The sequence below is a fragment of the Vicugna pacos genome, chromosome 8 (genome assembly GCF_048564905.1).
Source record: "Vicugna pacos chromosome 8, VicPac4, whole genome shotgun sequence".
NCBI lineage: Eukaryota > Metazoa > Chordata > Mammalia > Artiodactyla > Camelidae > Vicugna > Vicugna pacos.
The window spans coordinates 59,416,110-59,439,455 of NC_132994.1; the positions used below are offsets into that span (position 1 = coordinate 59,416,110).

General features: G+C 41.6%; 1 protein-coding gene across 3 annotated transcripts in view; it reads left to right on the forward strand.

The window, feature by feature from the left end:
• The window catches only part of AIG1 (androgen induced 1), a 222,965-nt gene that overhangs the window by 66,329 nt on the left and 133,290 nt on the right, over positions 1-23,346 (forward strand). For all 3 annotated transcript variants that reach the window (XM_072965963.1, XM_006197762.3, XM_072965960.1), the window contains one exon: positions 14,573-14,674. In XM_072965963.1, the coding sequence (XP_072822064.1) occupies positions 14,573-14,674 (102 nt within the window). The remainder of the gene's footprint in view (positions 1-14,572; positions 14,675-23,346) is intronic.

The window sequence follows — 23,346 nt, forward strand, 5'->3', positions numbered from 1 at the left end:
CTAGGGAGGGATGTGAAATAAGAAAGAATCCTGAGCATAAATTAGTGGTGTGCCCAGGTTGGAAGGCATGAATGGAGAAGAGTTTCCTGTGGCCATTTTTATACCCTCACCACTTAACGCTAAGGGGGGGGGCCCCTCCCCTTTTGTCACTTAAAAATCAACTACAGAATTAGAACGACTATCTTCCTACCAGCACGGATAACTAAGCAGAAAGAGCCTCAGTGCTCCCATGCACAGAAAATAATATGAACCTGCATGTGCCTGGGATTGCTGTCAAAATCAGCATTGAGTCAGCAAAGGAAAAGAGCCTCCGCAGATTCATTGACATGGTAACATTTTTGTCTGAATATTCAGAATTCTACTTGTACCCGCTTCCTTCCCCAATTACCATAGGGTCCTTAAAGAACACACCGCATACCCAGAAGCACTGGCTGTTGCCTTTCTGTTTTTGCTTCCAGCCTGGGCACGAGCAGTTCTGTTCACACCTCCTGAGACTCCTGGCCGTCTTCCTTCCCATAGTGGCAAAACTCACCAGCAGCTGAAGAGCCTGAAAAGTCTATGAGTGAGAGCAAGCCTCTACTACATGCTGCCGAGGCCCAGACCCTACACCAAGGCCTTTATTCTGGTTATTTATTTAATCCCCATGGCCCCCAAAGGCAGGACTTCCCATCATTCCCACTTCACGGAAGGTGCTTTTGTTGTACAGCTTGATGGATGGGGTTCCCATTTTACCGGTCGCTGGCCAGGGGTCCACGACAGAGAAATAGTGCAACTTGAACTTGAACCCAAGCCCTCTCATAAGGGAGTGCTGGTTCCTCCAATACACTAAACTTTTTGAACCAAACTCAGTTTTGCTTGTCACCATTCACCCGGTAGACATTTTCAGCTACATTCATGAAGTCTAAGCTGACCACAATTTCTCATTTTGGGCGATGCATCAGAAATTTGAAAGAGACTTACACAGCATCTGGCTCAAAAGCCACTGTCTCTTTCCTCAGGGCTGTTAACAAAATCCTGTTCATTTGGGCTTATTGTTATTTCCCTTTGATACACTACTTCGTTGGCATCACAGAGCCAATGGTTTGTGCAGTTTTACAGGCCAGTTTATAAAGTACAAATTTTGGCAAGAAAGGAACCTCTTTCTGCCTTGACTTCTTGTTGTAACAACTGGATACAGATTTAAGCCATTATGTATTTTACCCAATATGCTTGTTTTTTTTTAATATGAAAATAAAGTTTTATCAATAGAATTAGCTACATTTTTTTAATGGATACTGAATGTATCCAGTATCATCTCTAAATCATCTCTAGGCTTCTAAGAAGGCGTAGTTCAGAGCTGTACAATTTCGAAAGAATATTTCTGGCAAGAAATGAGCCAGTACCTTCTGCATGGGTGTCCTAACAAATCAGTTGTGCCTACCCAGTGTAATGTTTTATTAAGACTTCCTGAAAGTTTTTGGTCAAGTCTGCTTTTCTTTTTAAATTTATAATTTATTACCACACCCCTCCCCCCCATCTGTTTTCGACAAGAATTTGAGGTGGTCTAAGTCAGATCAGTTTATCAAAGTGGTCCAGCCTCCTGGGCCTCCACATTGTTCAGCAAAGGCCGCCTGTAAATAATCTTGCCTGTTTGGTCGTGTCCTCTGTTATGTTGCAGGATACACAGAGAAACTTTCCCATGCACCATATCTTGAAATGTGAGGCAAGCCAGCAGAATGGGGAGAAACCTCCAATAGACCTGGCAAATTCAGTTAACATTTATTGAGTGCTTTATGCCAGTTACTGTGTTAAATGCACTCACACGATTTCGCTTACTCTATTAGGGGATCTTATAAAAACAAGAGGCAGTAGGCAACAGGAGGCTCAGTCATCCCTACAGACAGTGAAGCCAGCGAGAGGACCGGGGCACCGAGGAGGGGACGCTGCTGTCCGGCTGGGTCACAGCCAGGTCTCACTGTGCTCGGTCCTATTTAGAGAATAATGCCGGTCTTATTAGACCTGGTCAGAAATGTTTCACGAACTCTCTGTGCCTGAAGAAGTCTCAAGCAAAGATGGCAGTAAGGAGTAAGGGAGGAGATAGAAAAGAAAGCTTTATGGGGGAAAAGTCGCCCCTACGAAGTAAATTTTCTTTGGGCCTCCTTGCTCTGCATCAAAACAGATGTTTCTCCCCGATCTTGGCACCTTCCTGAGATGCTGATCTTCAAAGTAATTAGTTTAGTATAACCTCCTGGCTCTTAATTGATGAGAAGTGTTCTTGAACCAAAAAAAAAAAAAAAAAGAAAAATCCATAATTGGTCAGCAATACTAGAGGGGGCCTCAGCAGATGACAAGGAGTTCAGGTTGACCAAATGCCAAGGAAAAAACTCCTGAAGTGCCGTCAGGCCGACCGATGGCTGACACTGGCGCTGCATCATTGCATCTTTGAGCTGTTTTGGTTCCAAAGATGACTCTTTGCTTTTTGACACCTTCCACTTTATTTCTACAGCGTAGATCATCACAGAATGACTTAAAGGCAAGAACACAAATCCACGCCAATTTCCACAGTAGGCACTTACTACTTTTGTAATAGGAAAACTGCACATGGAGTCTCATTTGGGAATGGCTTCTCATTTAGAGATGTTTATGCTCTAAATTTTAAAGGTAGATTGTTCATAGAGGAAAAAAGAAGGAACATTGATATGTTGTTGATATGATACTGAAAAACAAACATACCAGCCTCTCCATAAAGTCTTTTCCCATTGCAAACTGGATAGAACTTGCTACAAATGTTCCTAGTTTGTTTATGTGTATAATCTAAAATAAACAAAACACGGAAAACCTTAGCCTTCTTCCTTTCCTGTCTTAATAGCAATTCAGAGGCAGTGAAGTGGGCCATTTGTGGGTGTCCCAGCTGGGAAAGTACTCAAACGCCCTTGTAGCCCAGGACCAAAGACCCTGGCACTCCTCTTTGTCAGTCTGTTTTGAGGGACTCTTTCTCTCAGCAAATGGACTCATGCTAACTAAATGATTACAGATGGAAGTGCAGCTCAGAGAGATAATTTATAAGGACAGAAAAATGTCAGACCAACTGGAGTCTCCATAAGCCCTTCCTAGAGGCAGAGCAACGTTGAAGAAGGCAAAGTGTAGCTGAAAGAATTCTGGGTGAACTCAAAATCAAGGCAAGGGGTGCTCACTGGATGACAGTAGCAGTGGGCAGTCAAATTCCTGTGGTCTGACCCCTCCTTCGGCACCTTAAGAATTGATTTGCTAAGTAGCCTGTAATGCTACCTCGCGTGGCCAGGGGACCCCATCCTCTTTACAAAGCTGGAGACACATTCTTGCTCTTTAATGCCCATAAGCCTACCCGCTAGGATGATCACTTTTATCCTGTTAGCATATCCTTTTTGGGTGGTCCTAGTTCATTTGACCAGGATTCATCTTCCGCTGTTAACAAACAGTATTCTGATACAACACCCAAGGCGCTGAGTATAGGCAGTCATTGACACATAGCCACCTAATACAGGCTGCGTCTACAAAAGGATGCTCTAAGTACTTATTTAATTAACTTTTATTAGGTTATATTACATCAGAGTTTTCTTTATTCTCAGATGGGGCTTTAAATTCAAGTTGCGATTAGCTGGATGTCTCTCTTAGGTACTTACAGCTACCCTGTGAATACTCATTTTAATATAATCATATCTAGTAACTATAGTTTCCTCTTATTAAGAAAAGAGAGACAGCAAGAGTTTGATTATTCAGTGATTTTATGATGATGGAAGGTCTAAGTCGTTTTTTGAAAAGGAAACTTCTATCCATGCTTCCTGGTTAATTGATAGTCTTCGGTGTGTTTATTCTATTTATTGTCACTTGACAGAGAGTGGGAGAAGCCTTGCTCAGTTAATCTGGGAGTGGAATTCAATTTAAAGTGGATGAATTTAAAACTTTGAATTCATGAAGGAGGGTTAGTTGTTAGAATGCTAAACGCACCTACCTTATGGGGTGACCTCACCTGTGCGAGGTGTAAGGTAACCAGATGTTGTCAAAAGAGCCTGAGCTGAAGACAGACGCAGGTTCTTATTCTGGATCCACCATTTCTTAATGCGGAGACTTTAACTTCTGATTTGAAGTTTTCTAAAGCTAAGCTTCTTTATCTATAAAACCAGGAAAATCGCCGTAGCTACCTCAAGGTCGTTGTGATTCTTAAATAAGACCTTGTTTGTGAAGCCTCTGGCCCATAGATAGTTGAGACTGAATAGATGTAAGCCGTCCCTCATGAAGTACTAGGAAAGATGGCACGCATGTCATATCCCCGCAATGACGAAGTGTAGCGATGGAGAGCAGACCCTGGCTGCCAAGGGCTAAGGCTGGGAGAGAGCGTGGTTCTGAAGGGACAGCATTAGGGAGTTTCTTTACGGTGATGAAACTGTTCTGAATCCTGATCGCGGTAGAGGTTACACAAGTGTATGCGTGTGGTTAAATTTCCTAGTACAATACACCTTCTCAAACAGAGCACATGTAAAAACTGGTGGGATCTGAAGAAGGTCTGTAGTTTAGCGAATAGGATTGTACCCATGTCGGTTTTCTGGTTTTGAAAATGTACCGTGGTTATGTGAGGTGTTGTCACCAGGGAAAGCCGGGTGAAGGAGACGCAGGAACTCTCTGTATTATTTTTCAGCTTCTTGTAAGCCTTAGAGTGTTTCAAAATGGAGAGTTAAGAAAATATAAAGCACCAAGAGAGATGTGATGCTGCAGCAGAGGGAAGAGACTGGTCCTTGCTTTCATGGAGTTTCCATTCCACTGGGAGGAAAAACTGTTAATGACACGGTCAACTACTGAATCCCAATTACACTCAGTGTTATAAGGGAAAAGCTTAGCAGGCCACGGGAACGCAGGGAAAGGGAGCCTGGGGCAACTCAGGGGAGGCTTCTTGGCGGTTATGACGTTTCTGACCCCATCTGTATGGTAAGGGTGGGCTGGGAGGGGTGGTGGAAGGCGCTCCAAGCAAAGGGAGCAGCACACGAGGGGGACTGGGGTACAAGGAGCCCTCCAGGAGCTTAGAGGGGCCAGCAGGTTAAAGGGCTGGTTGGAGCCAGAGCTCAATGGGCTAGTGTTGTAAGCAGAGGCCTGTGGTGGGTCAGGGAAGGAAGACAAGAGACTGGGGTGGGGGAGAGGGCAGGAAACAACTGCATGATGAAGGTAACATCAGCTGAGCTTGGATTTTGAAAAACAAAAAATAGTACTGAATTTCAAGCTGCAGTTATCAAAAGAACAAAGGAATGAGCACTCGGAGGTGTGTGGTGAGTTTGGAAAACGGCACATAGTGTTGTGACTGGGTCCCTGGAAGAAACTGGAAAGGGACTGGAAACAGAATTTGGGGTCAGGTCACAAAGGGAGTTTTGATTTTATTCTGCAGGCAAGGGGGAGCAATCACAGGCTTTAAACTGGGAAGTTCTTAAACGTTTTTATAAGATAACTCTGAGGCCAAGAAAAAGCAGAAATAGAGTTGAGAGGACACTGAAGCCAGTGTGTCTCGACGAGAGGCTCCCACAGCAGTCCAGAGCAGGGACAGTGTGGCCTGGAGCTGGAGTACAGGCCGTGAGCCCCGGGAGCGGGGAATGACAGAGGGGCCTTTGTGAGAGTCAGCTCAACAGGCAGTGGTGACCTCAGGTCCAAGCTTCACGACTAGCCTTCTAGTCCTCTGAGGTGCTCGTGTAAGCGCAGAAACATACACATAGCCTGTCCATTGCAACGGTATTGGAAATGGTAATAATCGGAACAAATGTCCGTATTCATTACTGAGTGCTTCGGTAAATGAGGGTGAACAGTATACAGTGGGGACTATGAAGAGCTGAAGAAAAATGGGGCCTCTCTTTAAAATATTTTTAAATTAAAAAATTCCAGAGGACTAGGTATAGTTGATCTAATTTTGTATAATAATGTGTGGAATGCATTTTACATGCATGGAAAAAAAATCTTGGAGGATCTATGTGTCCTTTTGGCAATGACTGTCTCTGCAGGGTAAGATTGCAAAGAATTTCTGTACATTTCTTTATGGTGATTGATTTATGACAAATGTTTTCCTATTTCAAAATATCTGTCTGTTGCATTTACACACAAGTAGCATGTCTTCGACTGGGCTTCCCGTGAACAGGCTCTGAGATGGCGAGTGCAGGCAGGAGGGGCTCTGGGGAGCGGTACCTGTTAGGAGTGAGGAAGACAGCATTGGGGAGATGGGGAGGATGACCCACACTATAACAGGCACCCTGGGAGCTCTAGAGCAAGGATGACCCTTGCCCTAAATTGAGGCTAAGCGGCTGGGTCTTTGTATCCTTGCATGCATCAGTCATTGGATTTAGACTGCCCCCAGGGGGGAAGCATGGCCTTGGGCCAGGCAGTTCCCTGCAGCTGAAGGCATTTCCCAATGAGGGATGCAGCTGATGGTGGCCAACATCTGCAGGATGGTTACATGGGCCCTGAAGAGAGGACCTGGGAGAAGCACTTCAGTATCCACTCCAGTTAATTGATATAAGTCCAAAATTTATTTTCTGACTTTGCAAACCTTGCTGAATTACCACATGTACCTTTCATGAATACAAACATAAAGGAGAAAAAGGGATGATCTCAGTGCAGAACAAAATTCAGTGAAATGAAACCTTTTAGATTAAAACAACTTTAGCAATTTGGAATAGACAGCAATTTATGTAACCCGATGAAGGGTGCTTTCTCTAGTCTACCCTTTCATTGAAGGTCTGGGTCTCTATTGGGCAGGCCCCTTGGGTTCAGGACCCGCTCCATCAATCTGCATGGACCCCAGGCCATTGTCATCCATCTCCGTGGCCACAATTCACAGAGCACTCAGATTCTGGTGCTGGCCTTTGCCTCCAGGGCAGTTCCAGTTTCTGTGTTTGCTACTGTTCTGATTTTTCCCGTGTTCTTTTTTTGTCTGTATGGTTTTTTGGGCTCCTAGTGATTTCCCATCCTTTCTCGTCTGCTCAGCAATGCATTTGAAAGTATATTTGTCGTAATTTATTTAGCACCCAGTGTCTCACAGCAGGAAGGGTTTCCAGTGTCTCTAGTCCACAGGGCTGTGGAGAGCTAACCCCCTGACGTCTATACCAAAGGCAGGTTTTCCTTTTTCTGCTTATAATGTGACTTTCAGTTTAAGGTGGTTTTATATCTTTCCTAAGTTCTATCCATTCACTTTTGTCCTCTTCTCTGGCTCTGTCTTCTCTTCTTTGAGTCTCCATCTTTCATCTTTGACTTCTTTCTTTAATGGAGAATTACTGGATCATAAATTAATTAATTTGTCTTCTGGTTTGTATTGTTCAGTTGCCCTTTTGTGGGGTCATATCTAGCTTTATCTCTTTCTCTCTCTTTCTTTTCTGGTATCCATGTATTTATGCTATTTCATGCTATTTCTTTTCTTATGATTACTCATCCTTAGATCGGTTTGCTCTTTCTGAGCCAACTATTTGTGAAGGGCTGGAACGGGAGACAGCCAAGGGAACTGAGCAACAGCAGCTTGAATTTCTGTCTGTTTCCCACCACCACTCTCCCCTAGAGGATGGCTTCTCTCTGGGCTGGACTCATTCTTCTCCCCTTGACTCATACTGATCACAGCCCTTTTATATGGGGACAGGAAGGTGGTCTTCATCAGGTGAGCATGAGCTGTCCATCCAGGCTGCTTACCAGATCCTTTCTCGTTTACCTGACACATCGACATCCTGCTTCTTGCAGAGATTCCATGCCGGCCCGCTTCCACCTTCAGCATCATCACCTCTGACCCCTGAACATTTCCCCAGTGCGCCCATGCACCTCAGACCTCCTGCTCCCAACAAGGGTCACTCCATGTCCATACTCGCAGTGTGCCACCTGGAGCGATCTCTCCGTCCTGCTCACTCGACCAGAGTACCCTCAGAGGGTCTTGTTTCTTGCATCAGAGTCTTCCCTTGCCCTGGTTCAGTTTCTCTAGTACTTGACAGCCTGTTGAAAAGAGTGATGTTTGAATTTTGGAAGTTTCCTACTTGCATTGATCTCTCTCTGTTTCTCATTCTCCTTATTCTTGGTTGACTTCTAGAAAGAGAGCCTTTATAGTCTTCTATCCTGATCTGGAAGTTCAGGGAAGGATTATTTTAGGATGAGAGAAGACTTAAACAGGCGAGGGAGGAGCGAACTGATAGCAGGTCTGAGAGAGGATGGGCTAGAGGAAAAACTTTGGGACGAAGGGCTTGTCTCCTCACAGGAGGACAAAAAATGTGGGTAACAGAAGGGAAAACATTTAGGTCAAGAGGAAGAAAATTGAAAGAATAAAAGGGTACTTGCTTCTGTGGGAGATGTAGGCAGACCACACACGAGGACCAGCAGTGCACCTTTGTTCATGTATATAGCAAATTTTTACATATAAGCACGGTATAGGTCAGGCAGTGGGGGAACAGTGAACAAGACAGAGAAGTTCCTGTCCCCTGAGACCTCACTTTCTCATAAGAGAGCTGGACAATGAACGACTGAACAACAGCAACAAAAAGAGCCTATTTTCGATCAGGGTCTCTGATAGAAAGTAATGGAGCAGCGATGAGGCTTCCAGGAAGAGGTGCTATTTAACCTCGACCCGGAGGAACAGAGAATCCAGCCACGTGACAACGGGGAAGAGCATTCCTGGCAGGGAGAATGGAAAACGGTATTGCTGTGAGGCAGGAGAGCACATAAGGAGTTTTAGGAACAATCAAATTGCCAGTTGGATCTTAGGGAGCAAGAGAGAATACAGTGCAAGTCAAGGTTGGAGAGAAAGGCAGGAACCAAATCACAGAGGCTCCTGCAGGAGTTGGGTTTTCATTCTCATGCTATTTACTCAGTCAGAAAAGATCATTAAGGACTTCAGTGTGGCTAAATGTGGACACATAATCAATTCTCCCCGAAAGATGACAGTAAAAGGCCATGAAGAAGGCATAACATCAGCGTGTGCTTTAGAAACTCTCTAAATGGAGACTCCGGCTTTAAGGTAATTTGAGCAGAATGCTTAACATAGAAAATACAGTGTTACAACCTGATCATTACAGCAGAGGAATTCAATGTCACACTGTTAGGAATGAGTACTAGAAACAAGCTGTACTGTGGAACAAAAGCTGCTATAACATTTCAGAGGGCCCTATGCTTCTGTGCATTTCTGAAGCTAAGGGTGGGGTGGAGGGAAATCAGCCGGGAGGAGAGCACCTGGGGACCTGGAGCTCCTGGACGTGCCAAGTGGGAAGGCAAGGGCCAGGTCCGAGTGAGCCTTCCCTCTCTGCGTGGGGGCCATCAGAGACAAAGCCAGCTAGCATCCGGAAGGCACACCTTATTCTCACGCTTTGTGTGTTTGGAAAGCGAAATCACACCTGGAATCATGTCTCAGTATTACCTCTCAGCAACAGCCTGACCTTGGAAAGCATCGATGGGAAAGCCAATTATGAAAAGGAAATCTAGATGCAAAGTAGCAGAACCCGGAAGAGAATTTAAGTTTTTACCAGTTTGGTAAATCTGAGTACTAATAGGAAAAGATATCATAAGCTCATGTCATCTTGAAGCTGAAGACTTTAAAGATGCCTTCATTTATTTCCTCCCTGCACTCCTTCTACGGTGGACGTTTGCAGTCATGCTACATGGCCTTCATAGACAAATCTCTAGATTAGTGACTTTTCTCTTTAGCCTCCTCCAGGGTTGATTTCCCTGCAACATCCTTCGCATCCTAATTAGTTTTACTAAACTCCAAGGAATTTCCCAGTGATCTGTAAAGCTTCTCCTTAGAAGTGGACCAAAGCTGGTTATCTTCTACTGGACTCCACATAAGGGACTCCTTACAAAAAGCATCAAAGTATGAATTTAGTTTTCCTTTGTGTTTATTTCTGATCCTTCCAAGGGGTTCAGATGAGGCCTCAGGGACCGGCTGTCACACGAGTGTGTTGTCTGGGAGGCTTGGAGGACTGGAAACGGACTGTGCTCCTCCTTCTCTCAGTCCAAGTACAGTATCCTGGTCCTGGCAGCTGAGAAGCAGCAGGTGGTGCTGAGCAGTAGCTGGCCCTGGGTCCCGGCCAGCGAAGGCGCTTCTTCACAACAGCAGGACGTCTCGGTATCGCTTAGCCTGTCCAAGGGAACCTATTTTTGTTCATATCCATGCCCTGGTGGAAGAGTTCAAACTTATTTTGGGTTTGCTGATGACCGTACCATCGAGAGGATATCAGTGCAGGAAGCCAAGAAGCTACCATCTGTGCCGTGTTTATATCTCAAGCATTATTTAGGAGGCTGACTGCTCGGTTAGCTGTACCTCTTGACTTTCTAGTGTTACACTAAGAAAGGTGACTAACACTTTCTTGAAAGTCACTTCACTGTTAATAACCCGTTTAATTCCTTCAATGTATAGTAGGGGTGAAAGGATTGACCGAATTGCACTGGTAAGTGTTGACCCCACAGTGCTTTGCGTGTGTGTGGTGGGGACACCGTGAATGTTCACTCCTGGTGGACAGAAGGGAGCTGTCAACAGAGGTGTGCTGGTGAACATTAACAACTGGCTCTCTGCAGACAAAATGCCTGATTTTTTTAGCATGTGCTGATTTCCATAGTGAAATATTCAGAACAACTTTCTAAATTTAAAAATTTAGATGAAATGGAGAAATCCTACAAAAGGCAAAAATGATTAAAAGTAACTCAAGAAAAAACAGAAAATCTGAACCCTGTATATCTATTAAAGAAATTGACCTCATAATTATATCTTCTCACAAGAAAACTTACAAATCCAAATGACACCACTGGAGAAGTCGATCAAATAGTCTAAGAAATAATACCAATCTTGCACAAACTCCTTCGCAAGATAGAGGAGAGAACACATCCCCATTTATTTTTTGAGGCCAGTGTTATATAGTAACCAAAAGTGAAAATGGTATTATGAGGGGAAAAAAAAGAATTAGAGGTCAATATACTTCATGACTAAAGGTGGGAAAAAAACTCAACAAAATATCAGCAAGTTGAATATAAATATTTATATAATATATAAAAAACATATATAATGATATATATTACTTATATATGAGATATATATGAGATAATATATAAAAAAGACATATTATATATAAAAATGATATATGTAAAGCTATATATAAAAATAATAATACATAATGTCCAGGAATTAAAGGTTGGTTTAACATTAAAAATCAATCAGTATAATTCATCACATTAACAGAAAAAAGGAGGGAAAAGAAAATATGGTCACCTGAAGATATGCAGCAAAGCTATCTGAAAAAAACTCAGCACTTATTCATTACATACGTAAATTAAGAATAGGAGAGATTTCCCTCAACTTGATGAAAGGCATCTAAGAAAAACCTGCAGCTAATATCAAACTGAAATGTTAAAAGACTGAACACTTTCCCTAAGATAAAGAAGGTGAAGATGCTCACTCTTAATCACTTCTAGTCAAAATTGTGCAATAGGAAAAGAGAAAGAAGTAAAAGACATACAAATTGTAAAGAAATGAGAAAGTCCAACTTCATTTGTAGACCATATGCATATAAAAGCCAAAAATAATATATAACAAAACTACTCAAACTGCTAAGTGAGTTTAGCAAAGATACAGGATACCGCGCCAATATACAAAAATCATTTGTGTTTTTATATACTAGTAACAAAGACTATAAAAAAGAAATTTAATGCCATCTACAATAGCATAAAAAACTTGAAATGCTTAGGGATGGATTTAACAAAATATGTGCAAGACCTGTACACTGAAAACTACAAACACTGAGAAATTAAAGATTGAAATAAATGGAGACATAGATTACATTCATGGGTTACAAGATTCAGTGTTGTTAAGATGTCATTTCTCCCCAAACTGAATATATTGATTCAGTACAGTCATAATTCTAGGAGGATATTTTTGTAGAAATTCACACGCTGAGATTTTAAAATTCAAGTGAAAATGCAAAGGACTTAAAATAGGCAGAAGAGTTCTGGAAAAGAAAAGTACAAACACACGGTAAGCAGAAATCTCAGATGGCCCCAGGATTCTGCCCCCTGCTCTGCAGGCCTGTATCCTCCCCTCCCCTTGAGTGTAGGGGAGGGCTTGTGCCTGGGATGAGATGTTGACATCATGATTAAGTTATGTGGCCAAGACAAAGAGATTTCCACCCATGGCTCCATCCAGGATTGAAGTGGTTTTGTGCCCGTGTATGGACACCCAGACCAAATGTAAAGCTTTGGTTCTCATCCTACGGAAATAAGCACCTCTGAACTCTCTCTCAGGTCAAGGGGTGCGCACACTTATTGCACAGTCAGCCCTCCAGAGTCAGACTGGGGAAGGAGCTACACACACGCCCTGAAGCATACTTGTGTCTCCTGGGCAGGAAATTCCAGGATCATAGTTTCCCAGGATGTGGTTTAGAAGAGGAGGGGCCCAGGCTCTGGGTAGACCAGCCACTTGGACCTGGGATTGCCTCACTCCAGGGAGAGTGAGAAGGTTCCAGGTGGCTGGAGCAGAGCCTTCCAAAGCAGGACATCTCAGACTCTTCTGTGCATAGGAGTGACCTCGGGATCTTATTAAAATATGAGATCAAACATACGAGGATGGGACCTGGCATTCTGCACATCGAACGAGCTCTCAGGTGGCGTGGGTGCTGCTGTTCCGTGGGACCACACTTTGAGTGACAAGGCTGCAGCGCACAGAGTCCACCCAGGTCTGAGGGCGGGGAACACTGATACTCAATACACATGAAGTCTGTAGTGGAATGAACAACCCCAAATTGCGGATAATTCAAAAATGACTTGCTGTACTTGGAAAGACCCTGCTGATAGTTAACCTTAAGCTAATAATAGGTGTTCTATTCTTTTCTCATCTTGTGCACTTACCCACTGACTGAAAATAGTTACCTCAAAAGCAGGATAAATTCCTGGGGGGCCCTAATCTGTTATTAGGACTATATGTGTTATCTACAGCTGCCTATTGTAATTATCATTCAGTGTGTTTTATGAAACAATAAATGGTCCTAAAATCCTAGGTTTTAAGGGTGAATTTTTTTTCTGGGCTAAGATTACCCCCGTGATAACTGATGTACTTTGAAAAGAACTTTGGAACCCTTCTGATTACTAGCCTTGAGCTATAACCACCAGGAGTTTTGTAAAATAGGGCAATAAAATATATATATTATTAATAAAATGACAGAGCATGGATGACTTATAAGAAATGATATAAAAATTGTTTCTGTTTAATATTCATGCTGCATTTTATCATTCTGTGGTATTTATTATTCTAAGACATAACTCTGAAGAGACTTTGAGACCTGCTTCTGGGATGATTCGTTCCCTTTTCTTTTTCTTTTTTTTTTTTGGTAGGGGGAAGGGGGAGAGTAATTAGGTTTTTATTTATTTATTTGTTTGTTTTTTAACATTTTTTATTGATTTATAATCATTTTACAATGTTGTGTCAAATTCCAGTGTTCAGCACAATTTTTCAGTCATTCATGGACATATACACACTCATTGTCACATTTTTTTCTCTGTGATTTATCATAACATTTTGTGTATATTTCCCTGTGCTATACAGTGTAATCTTGTTTATCTATTCTACAATTTTGAAATCCCAGTCTATCCCTTCCCACCCTCTACCCCCCTGGTAACCACAAGTCTGTATTCTCTGTCCATGTTATTTATTTGTTTTGATGGAGGCACTGGGGATTGAACCCAGGACCTCCTGCATGCTAAGCAAGCACTCTACCACTGAGCTGTGCCCTCCCCTTCTCGTTCCCTTTTCTAAGCTACATTTATAGACTATTTACAAGAGCATTCACTTTTAAAAGGATACTATGGTGAAGGTTAAGACCTTTGGCCATTCATTTCTTTATTTTACCTGGGCTTCCTCTCTCACCATTGGTTTGAGGAAAGATAAGACAATAAATTGAGTACTCTACTTGATTTTGAAGATGATGTTGCCAATGGGTCCAAATAAACCTCTGGAAACCAGATTTTATATTTTTTTCCAAGAGAATTAGGAAATCTTCCTTTACCCTGCACTCTGCTTCTCAGTGCAACCAAAGCCCCTGCTTAGGCTATATAAATTAATACATTTGTTGGAAATGTGACTTTAGGACATTTTATAGCAGTGATTTCAATGCTGTTAGTAGTGAAATCGAAACTTGAGAATGTGAAGATTAATTTAAACCACATGATGGGTTCAAGGAAAATACACTACAGCTTCTTGAATGTGTGCTAACTCTGTACAGTGGGGACTCGGATCCAAAAAACCACCAATGAACTTTTAAACCCTCTTGAGAGGAATCAAACCAATACAATTAGCCGTGGAAGGGAGCTGTTCCAGATGACAGACAGACCATCTCTCTCTCCCTCACCCACAGATCCCTTTGCCTGAGAGAACACAGTGGGAGATCAAGGAAAGGGGAGGGACCCCAACAGTTAACCACTAATGGGATGGAGTTAAAGCGATCTTTCCAGTTATTAGCTGGCTTATTGATTGGTCTTTCATTTCAGATTACAATTTTGTTGGGTTCTTTCACAACAAATTGTATGTTGTGGACAGTTGGTGCATTTGAAATAAAGGATTTCTTTTCCCTTCCAGTTCGTGGTAGCGGTGTTCTGGATCATTTATGCCTATGACAGAGAGATGATTTACCCGAAGTTGCTTGATAATTTTATCCCAGGGTGGCTGAATCATGGAATGGTAAGTGGACTAAAACAAATGATTTTCTTTTATTAAAAAAAAATTCTACGAAAGAGCTGTTTTCTAATGCAAGCTGTTTGTAGAATCTAGCTCAGTAGTTCTGAGATGTTGGAAGATGATAATGAGAGATTATAATTCCAGAAGAAAACTGAATGTAAATGAAAAAAAAATCTTCCCATGAAATTGAGTCACCATTGAAACTATGTAGTAGCTGAATCTATAGTTTATAAGAGGTGCCAGTGGTGTTTGGTACAGTACAGTGGGCTCATTCCTGAATGGATGTAATCTCTGTGACATTCAATGGCTTATCCCCTATTGGAGACTAAGGATTGATTCCCACCTGCACAGCTCTGGACACCCTCCTTCACTTCTCATCAGTGAGACTATGTTGCAAGTAAGCATTGTGCTTGCAGAGTTTCTCTCAGAGGAGCAGCAGAGATCTTACTTTCCTTGGGAGAGCTGCTGCAGACACTGAGGGTGTCCATAGCAGTGCTGTGGTCCACCTTGTTGGTTCTGCCCATCCCAGGGTATTTGCCTGCGGCTGCTACTAGGTTTTTTCCTTCTTCTCCGTCTGATCCTTTCAGATGCTTTAGCCATGGTGCTACTGTCACAAGTTTCAAATTAAATACGTTGGCTGGTTTGCACATCACTTGACAAGATCTGAAGATGTTATTTTCTGCAGAGAAATTTTGTGTCGCCTTCCCTCTCCACCTCTGGAATTGAGCACTGTTTTGTTATTAATTAAGAAGTCTGCATTTTCTGGTTACAGCCGTTTTTAGACTATGTCCCCGGGTGCTCCTAGTAAACAGGGCAGCCCATCACAGAAATTATAGGGGAGCGAAGAGCTGGAAATCACGCATCTGAGGTCCAAAATAACAGTTTTCATTTTGCCCCCGGTTTTGGTACATTTTAAAAGAGAAGTGGAGTATAGTGACAAACAAGTACTACTGTACTGAGGGGCTTTAATCAAGCCTTTTGTAAGCCTATTCGTCAGAAGTGGCATATCTCAGAGAACTGGAATTTTCCTTGAGTCCAAGTAGAGCCACACTGTGCAAAGATTAACACGACATCTCAGGTCTAGTTACAAACAAATCAGTCGGGGCTTGTCAGTTGGATTCAGTCTTCTAAGGGGTCTGGCATAGTGGCTCTGCCCCTTTCCAACATCTTACCTTTCTTGAATGTGGAAATGCTTTCATAACTCCCAAGTCTTTGCAATCCTCTGCCCCCAGTTCCTTCCCGTTCTGCACTGGGAAGCTCCTGCTCATCTGCTGGCTTGTGTAACGTCTGCTTTAAGAAGCCTTTCCCCACTGCCACAGGGTTGCCCTTCCGCTGGTTGTGCTGGCATGGCACTTCCACATCACCATTGTGCACATCAGTATCCCCCCCAAAAGTGTTGTGTGTCTAGTGAAAAACTGCAGCCTTCGAATCCCAAGTCTCTGCCCAGCCACCCAGCATATAGGGGGACCAGTCCATGTTTATTAGATTGATGAATAATGCAGTACAGCGAGTTTTTCATAATTCTTTGCCAGTTAATACGAAAAGCTACTATTTTTTGAGAATCTACTATGTGCCAGGCTCTGTAATTTAATTTGCACAATGGTGCTATGAACAAGAAATGATTATCCTTTTTACTGATGGGGAAACCGAGGCTTAGAAAGTTCCTGACACCAGAAGGGCCTTAGGTGAGAACAAAGGATTGCATCACTTGCGGTAGAAGAACAATCCTTGACGATCTGGCCTATTTTCTACATCCCTAAACAGTGCTATGTTACCTTCAGGCCAGAGAATAAATCACAGTCTTTGCAGATCCTCGCGCTATTTCACGTTTTGAAGGAATGGTTTATTAAGCATGTCTGCAGCCATTAGAACTACAACTAGACTCTCCTAAATTTCCCTTGATTCATTTTGATGGGTTAAAATTCCTGCTCTTGGAGAAAAACTCTACTTAGAAATGCAAGGAGGAGTTGAGTGACACAAATATTTAGGAAAGGGAAAAGGTAAAGTAATGAATGTGTCAGATCCTCTCAGATAATATAAGCTCAGTACATTCTTTCACAATGAATTGTGTCTCTTCGAGGAGCTGAATGATCATTTTTTTGCTTTTTTCCGGGTTCCAATTTATGGTTCCAGAATTACTAACAAGGAAGTTGCATTTGGTGGCTGAAGAATATTTTGCAATATTAAACAATCTGCATTACATGAAGTATGTATATATGAAGCTTTAAATGCAACATGTATAAAAAAATGATGCTGATTCTTTAGACTGACAGTTAAAATATGAACATTAAATATTGGAATCATGAGTAGTTTAATTTTTTAATGTATAATAAGATTTATGAAATATCAAAAAATTAAATCAACATTTTCAGCTTTGTTTAAATTTTATTTAAAAGTCTAATAATAATTATAATTTGCATTTGCTTTTAATTTTAATAGATATTTTTGAATATCTAATTATAAAAATATTAAAATGATTTATTGACATTTTTACATTTATTTAATGTTCATATTTTAATGAAAATACTCAAATTGTGTGCACTTTGATTATAATTGCATTTTAGTTTTAATTGATGTTTTAGGTTAAATACTATCAGCAGATCTCAAATTTTGTGAGACTTTCCATTATAAAAACATATTTAGTGAATTTGCTGAAATGAAGCCAAGAAAATAAAAATTTGGAATATTTATATTTATATTATGTGAACTATTTATACTTTATATGTCTGTGTATTTTTACTTTACTACTCATCCAATCATATTTTTTAATTTTGTTTTATGAAAATATATCTAATGATGTAGGAGGATAGAAGATATTTTATTCAATACTTTCTAGTTCAATTTGTAACTTTCAGATATTTCAGCAAATGGTTTCTGACCCTCTAAGCTTATTTGCTATTATTGCCTGCTTAGATCTTACAACTACAGGAATCCCAAGAGAGAATGCACCCTGTTCTTATGCATAGAGTCACATTCATTTTTGAGGAAGTGCAACATAATTTCTAGGGATCCAGAGCCCTGAACCACAGAACTGAGGTGCAGTGCATGAGTCTACTGTGGCATCATTTCAGAGCAACCATCAAGTCAGTCTTGAATTTGCAACATTCAAACAGCCATGAGAGAAAACTCACAGGAGCTGAAGTTCACAGGGGTTTCAATTTTGATTGACACTAACGTTGCCAAAAGTTAGACATGATTATAACTAAAGGGAAAAAAAAATCTCTCCCTTCCTTTCCATTGTCTTCCTCTTTTCTCTCAGCAAGCAATCCTAGAATTTATTTGCAGAGAAGCAGAGGAACCGGGTAAATAGAAGAGTGATACACCCTTGCTGTGTAACCACTAGGTTCCATTAAAATAGTCATCTCTAAGCTCTATTGAAATAGCACACACACACACACAAAGAATTCTCATTTATTACAATTAAAAATATAAACACATAAAAGTGTAGCATATTTAAATGGAGTCAGTTCAATATCCAAAATCAAAAATCATTCCATCCCTGTAGCCCTGTTTATCTTTGTGTTCCCAGCAACTCCAACAGCCCACGATGCCCACTAGGAATTTACTAAGTGTTGATAATAAAAAGGATGTTCTTGTATTTGCTTTTGAAACTTGGAAGAATGTCACGTTTACATTCATTTCCTTTACCATCTTTTATCCTCAGTCCACCAATAAACAGACAAAAGAAAAACAGAGGTGATATCAGCAAATAACTCAAGAGTTTCCCAAATGTAATGAGAGTGGTCATGGACAGTGGCGGTAGGATTCTGCATGGCTGCCACATATAGGGGCTAAGCTTTAGTTTAATTCAATCTAGCAGGCATTTATTGAAAACTCATCACATGCAAAGCACCCTGCTAGGCACTGTGTGGCTACAGGATGAGAAAAAGACATGCCGTTTTAATGGGTGGAAAGGGCATGTTTGAAGTGGATGAAGGTAGGCAGGAAAACAGTTTCCCAAGCCAAAACAGTGTCCCCACTAGGCTGTGTTCATTCGGACAAGGAGAAGTACTGTTGTTATTCTGGCTTGTTTCTTGGTTGCAAAAGTAGAGCCATGAACCTTTCTCTTCTGCTGATTATAATTTTAAAGCATTGTCAATGGAGTAAATACACATTAAAAGCAATAAATAAATAAATAAATATTTAAACTCTAGAAAGACTGCAATCTCTCAGTGATGCTGTAACAGGAAAAACCAACAATAAGACAGTCTCTTAGCTTATTGAAGACCTAATTAATGTTTACAAAGTGCTTTGAGAATGCCAAGCACTGCAGAAGTTTAGGATATTATTATTATCCCGCAGATCTTTAAGCAGACATGACCTCGATGTTCTTATAATCACAGCAGGAATTACTCATTCCTCATATAATTTATCAGGAGAGGAAAAAATAAATTCTACCTCTCATGTTTGATTCGTCAGTTGTTCTTGTGATATGTAACCGATCCTCAAGAGAACCTTAATTTAGGCAAATCTTTATCCTGTTCAACATTATTTTGACATTTGGTAATTACTAAACTTTTCGTGTATCTGTCTTTCTCCAAAGAGAAGGCATTAAAAACTGCTTGGATGATCATTGGTTTTGCAGGAACTCAGATTTGACATTATTCCTTTGGTAAATCATGCAATTTATGGAAATTTTCCATTTCTGGGATACACAGATTACGCATTTCATGACCCATGGAGTCTGTGCCACCCTGATATTGGATATTGCATAAAATAAGCTCTTGGTTGAAAGAACACCTTCTTTTTCATATGAAAAAACTGACCTTTCTTGATTTTCCCAATATATTCTAAAGTAACTAGATGGTATTTGGAAATTTTCAAAAATAAACGTAAGATGGGAACAGAGGTCAGAAATTTCTTGAGAACCTCTTTCTAGGGCTCCCAGTGGACCTTCCGAAGAAAACAAATAAGACCCCAAAGAACAAGGCGGAGAGCTGCATCCACGGTGAGGCGGACTCTTCAGAATTACTGCACACCGTTGTCATGTGGGAGCTTTTTTCATATCCAGTTTAGCTGATCGTAGCTTCTTCCACTGTGGATTTTTATTTGTGATCATTAGTTCTGCCAAGTCCAGTTCTCCTGTGTTGGATATTGTCAATCTAAATTTTGACATAGAGATTTGATTCCATCTCTTTAACTCAGTAATCAATTTTAATGTATTTTATTTTAGCTGTTGCCAATTTTCTTTCTCATTTATTATTTCACCCAGAAACATTGTAAATTGGAGAAAATGTATGTTTTAAATGGTATCTGACAAACCTTTGAACAATTTTGTGAGGTAGAGAGATGGAGAGGGTTTTCCAGTTCCACGTATGCAGAGCTTAGAAGGTGCAGCTCCGTCATAACAAGTAAAAAGCTGAACAGATTGAAAAATCAACAACTCTTCTTGGATCCACATGAGAGGGAGAACATAGAACAAACCACTGCCCCAAGGTTCAAGAGACAGCCCAGCAAGTCCAGAGAATAATAACTTAACTGGAGCAAAGTCTCTTGAGCAGAAACCTCTACGGGAAGCAATACCAGGGAAGGAAACCTGAACTGCAACTGACGGATTATAGGAGGCTCAGTGAGGACGGTCTGAGAGTGAAAACAATCCAGGGTGACCCAGTCATGAAAAAGGTTCCCACAATATTGTGAGATTTACCTGCAGGGGGTTTACCAGATTCCTGTAGTAACTATCAGAGAAGCATCCCCTCAGGCTTCCAGCAGAAGGAGGAGTAAAGGAACCACTTTCAAATACACCAGAACACTCACCTCTTGACAAAGCCTGCCCTCAGGTGAGACGAGCTAACCAGAGCTTACCTGCTGGGGCACCATCAGAGCCTAACTAACCTAGGGGGAGGGACACACCCAGCTCCCGCTGGCTCGGGCCTTCCTGTCCTACCCAAGGGAGGGGGGAAAAGCCTGAGAAACACCTGGGAAGTTCATAGTCCAGAAGCACAGTCTCACTGAAAGACTGAGTCCTGACCATCGGACTACAGAACACTTCTCCTCCCCTGACGCCTCACCACCGCATTACTAAAGGACTTTTACAGCAGTTCCTTCTACTCAGTACATCATGTCCAGCTATCAAGAAAAAAAAATCACAAGTCATACCAGAATGCAACAAATACAATCAAGAGAAACAGAGCAAGCATCAGAACCAGACACGGGAGGAATATTGGAATTACCAGACTGGGAATTTAAAACAACTATGATTAATATGCTAAGGGTTCTAATGGACAAAGTAGACAGCATGCAAGAACAGATGGGCCATGTGAGCAGAGACATGAAAAGCCTAAGAAAGAACCCCAAAGAAACGCTGGCAGTAGAAACCCTGTAACAGAAATGAAGAATGCCTTTGATGGGCTTATTAGTAGACTAAACACAGCTGAGGAAAGAATCTCTGAGTTAGAAGATGTATCAATAGAATCGTCAAAAAACTAAAAAGCAAAGAGAACAAAGACTGAAAAAAATTGAACAGATATCCAAAGACTGTGGGATAACTACTAAAGGTGTAACAGATGCATGGTGGGATTGCCAGAAGAAGAAAGATAAAGAAACAGAAGAAATGCGACTAAGAATTTCCCTCAAATGAGGTCTCAGACCCCAGAGCACAGATCCAGGAAGCTCTGAGAATACCAACCAAGATAAATGCCAAAAACACTACATTTTTCAAGTATATAAAATCAAAGATAAAGAAAAAAAAAACCCCTGAAAGAAGCAAGAAAGACTGAGAGAACTGGAAAGAAGGGGGAGACAGAGAAAGGCTAGAATGGAAAAGGGGAAAAGGTAAGGGAGAAGAGGAAGAGAAAGGAGGTAATGTCATGGTGAGAAGAGAAATGGCTGCAGAAAAGAGAGAGCTCCAATAATGAGACGGGAAGGAGGGAGACTGGAGGAAAGGGAGTCAAAAATGCCCCAGGGTGAAAGGCACAACGTCAAGGCCAAACCACACAGTCTTTATGCCGTATCTCCTTCATAGCTTCTTGAGGTTCGGGGATTAATTGTTTACTATGCCAGCGCCCGGCGTAGTGCCTGGCGTATTGTAGGTACTCTGTAATCATTTCATGAATCAATAGATGTTAGTAGGCTGAGCTGCATCTTCACTGTTCCTTGAACCCGCCAAGCACCCTGCTTGTCTCGGAATGCCCTCTCCCAGAGACCTGCTTGACTCCCTTCATCACCTCCTTCAAATCTTTGCTCAGTCTCACCTTCTCAGTAAGGCTTACTACGAGCAGCCTGTTCGGCACTGCAACTACCCTCGTGCCCCCGACGTCCCCTTACCCCGCTGGCACTTACTGCCCTTGACATGTTGTATGCTTTTATCTGTATGTTGTATTCATGGCTTACTGTCCGTTTCCCTCTGCTGGAATATAATTTCCATAAGGGCAGGGATCTTTTGTTTCAGTTACCGATTTATGCCAAGCACCTAGAACAGTTCCTAATTTGTTGTATGAATGAATTGATTTTACCAATATTCTATGTCCATGTTTTCTCTTCTCTTTTTTTTTTTACCACTTTCTCTCTTTCCTTCCATAATTGTTGACAGAGAATGCAACCCCAAACCATTTACTTCTTTCCTAACTTGTATTTTACTTCACTCTTCAAATTCAGCTCCGTTGCAGCCAAACCCTGCCTGCAGGGCCTGCTACCCGCCCCAGAGGGCTTTATCGCTTTATATTGCTACTCCTGCCTGAAAAAGGCCAACACTGATGTCCAAAGAACACACCACGGGTCCTTGGAACATCGAAGAGCTACAAGCCGGATAAATAATAGCCTGGATCAAAGTCTATTGAAAAGCTCTTCCATATATTGGTTATTTTATCTGAGTGTTAGTAATTTTTTCTCTAGGGTAGTGGTCAGACAATAGCTTTTTAAAGCATTTTCCTGCCATCGCAAATTCCTTTGTAGAACTGATTTTCCATGCAAGGGTAGAATTCAAGGCTAATATTATTTGGCTTACACTCTGCCCTTTTTCTTGCGATGAGCAGGCCCAGCAGTAGTGTGAGTTCATCAAAACGTCTATAAATTATATTCAGATATTTTGGGGTCAGCAAAACCCAAAGTGTGGTTTACTCAAGTTTTTTTACCCCTAATCCTTAAATTCATAGATATGTAGAGTAAACTTCATTCATACGGTTCCCATTCATTTGCCCTTAGCTCTTCATAGTTGGGGGGGAGGGGGTGTGGTGGGGACAGGCAGGGAGGTATTGTCCTAGGAACTGGCTTCCTTCTTTACTACCACAGACAGATCATTCATTAGCCACAGACCTAACTCCTTGGCAGAAGTCCATCCCTATATCCTTTCCAGTTCCCTTTTAATTGAAGCTCCAGCCTCAGCAAGCATCAGTGATCGCTGCCAAAGAAAGTGAAGTGGAAAAAAGCTGCATTTTCTATCATAGAGGCACATTATCCCAGACTCTTAGACTTGGGAAGTGACCCGAAAGATCATATGATACTTAAATCACCTGAACAATATGCTGGCAAATTCCCTCTCGGTCTCTGCTTAAGCATCGCTAGTGAGGGAGCTTCAAACAGTGGACCAAGACCAAGGGGTCTTCAGGACCCCTTAGGAAAGACTCAGGACGAACTGAGTCTTCTGTTCTTTTTGAGTCCAAATCTGCCCAGTCCTTTCATCCACTCAGGACTGAAGCATCAGTTTTATTTGTTCTCCTCGTGTTCCCTTCCAAGAG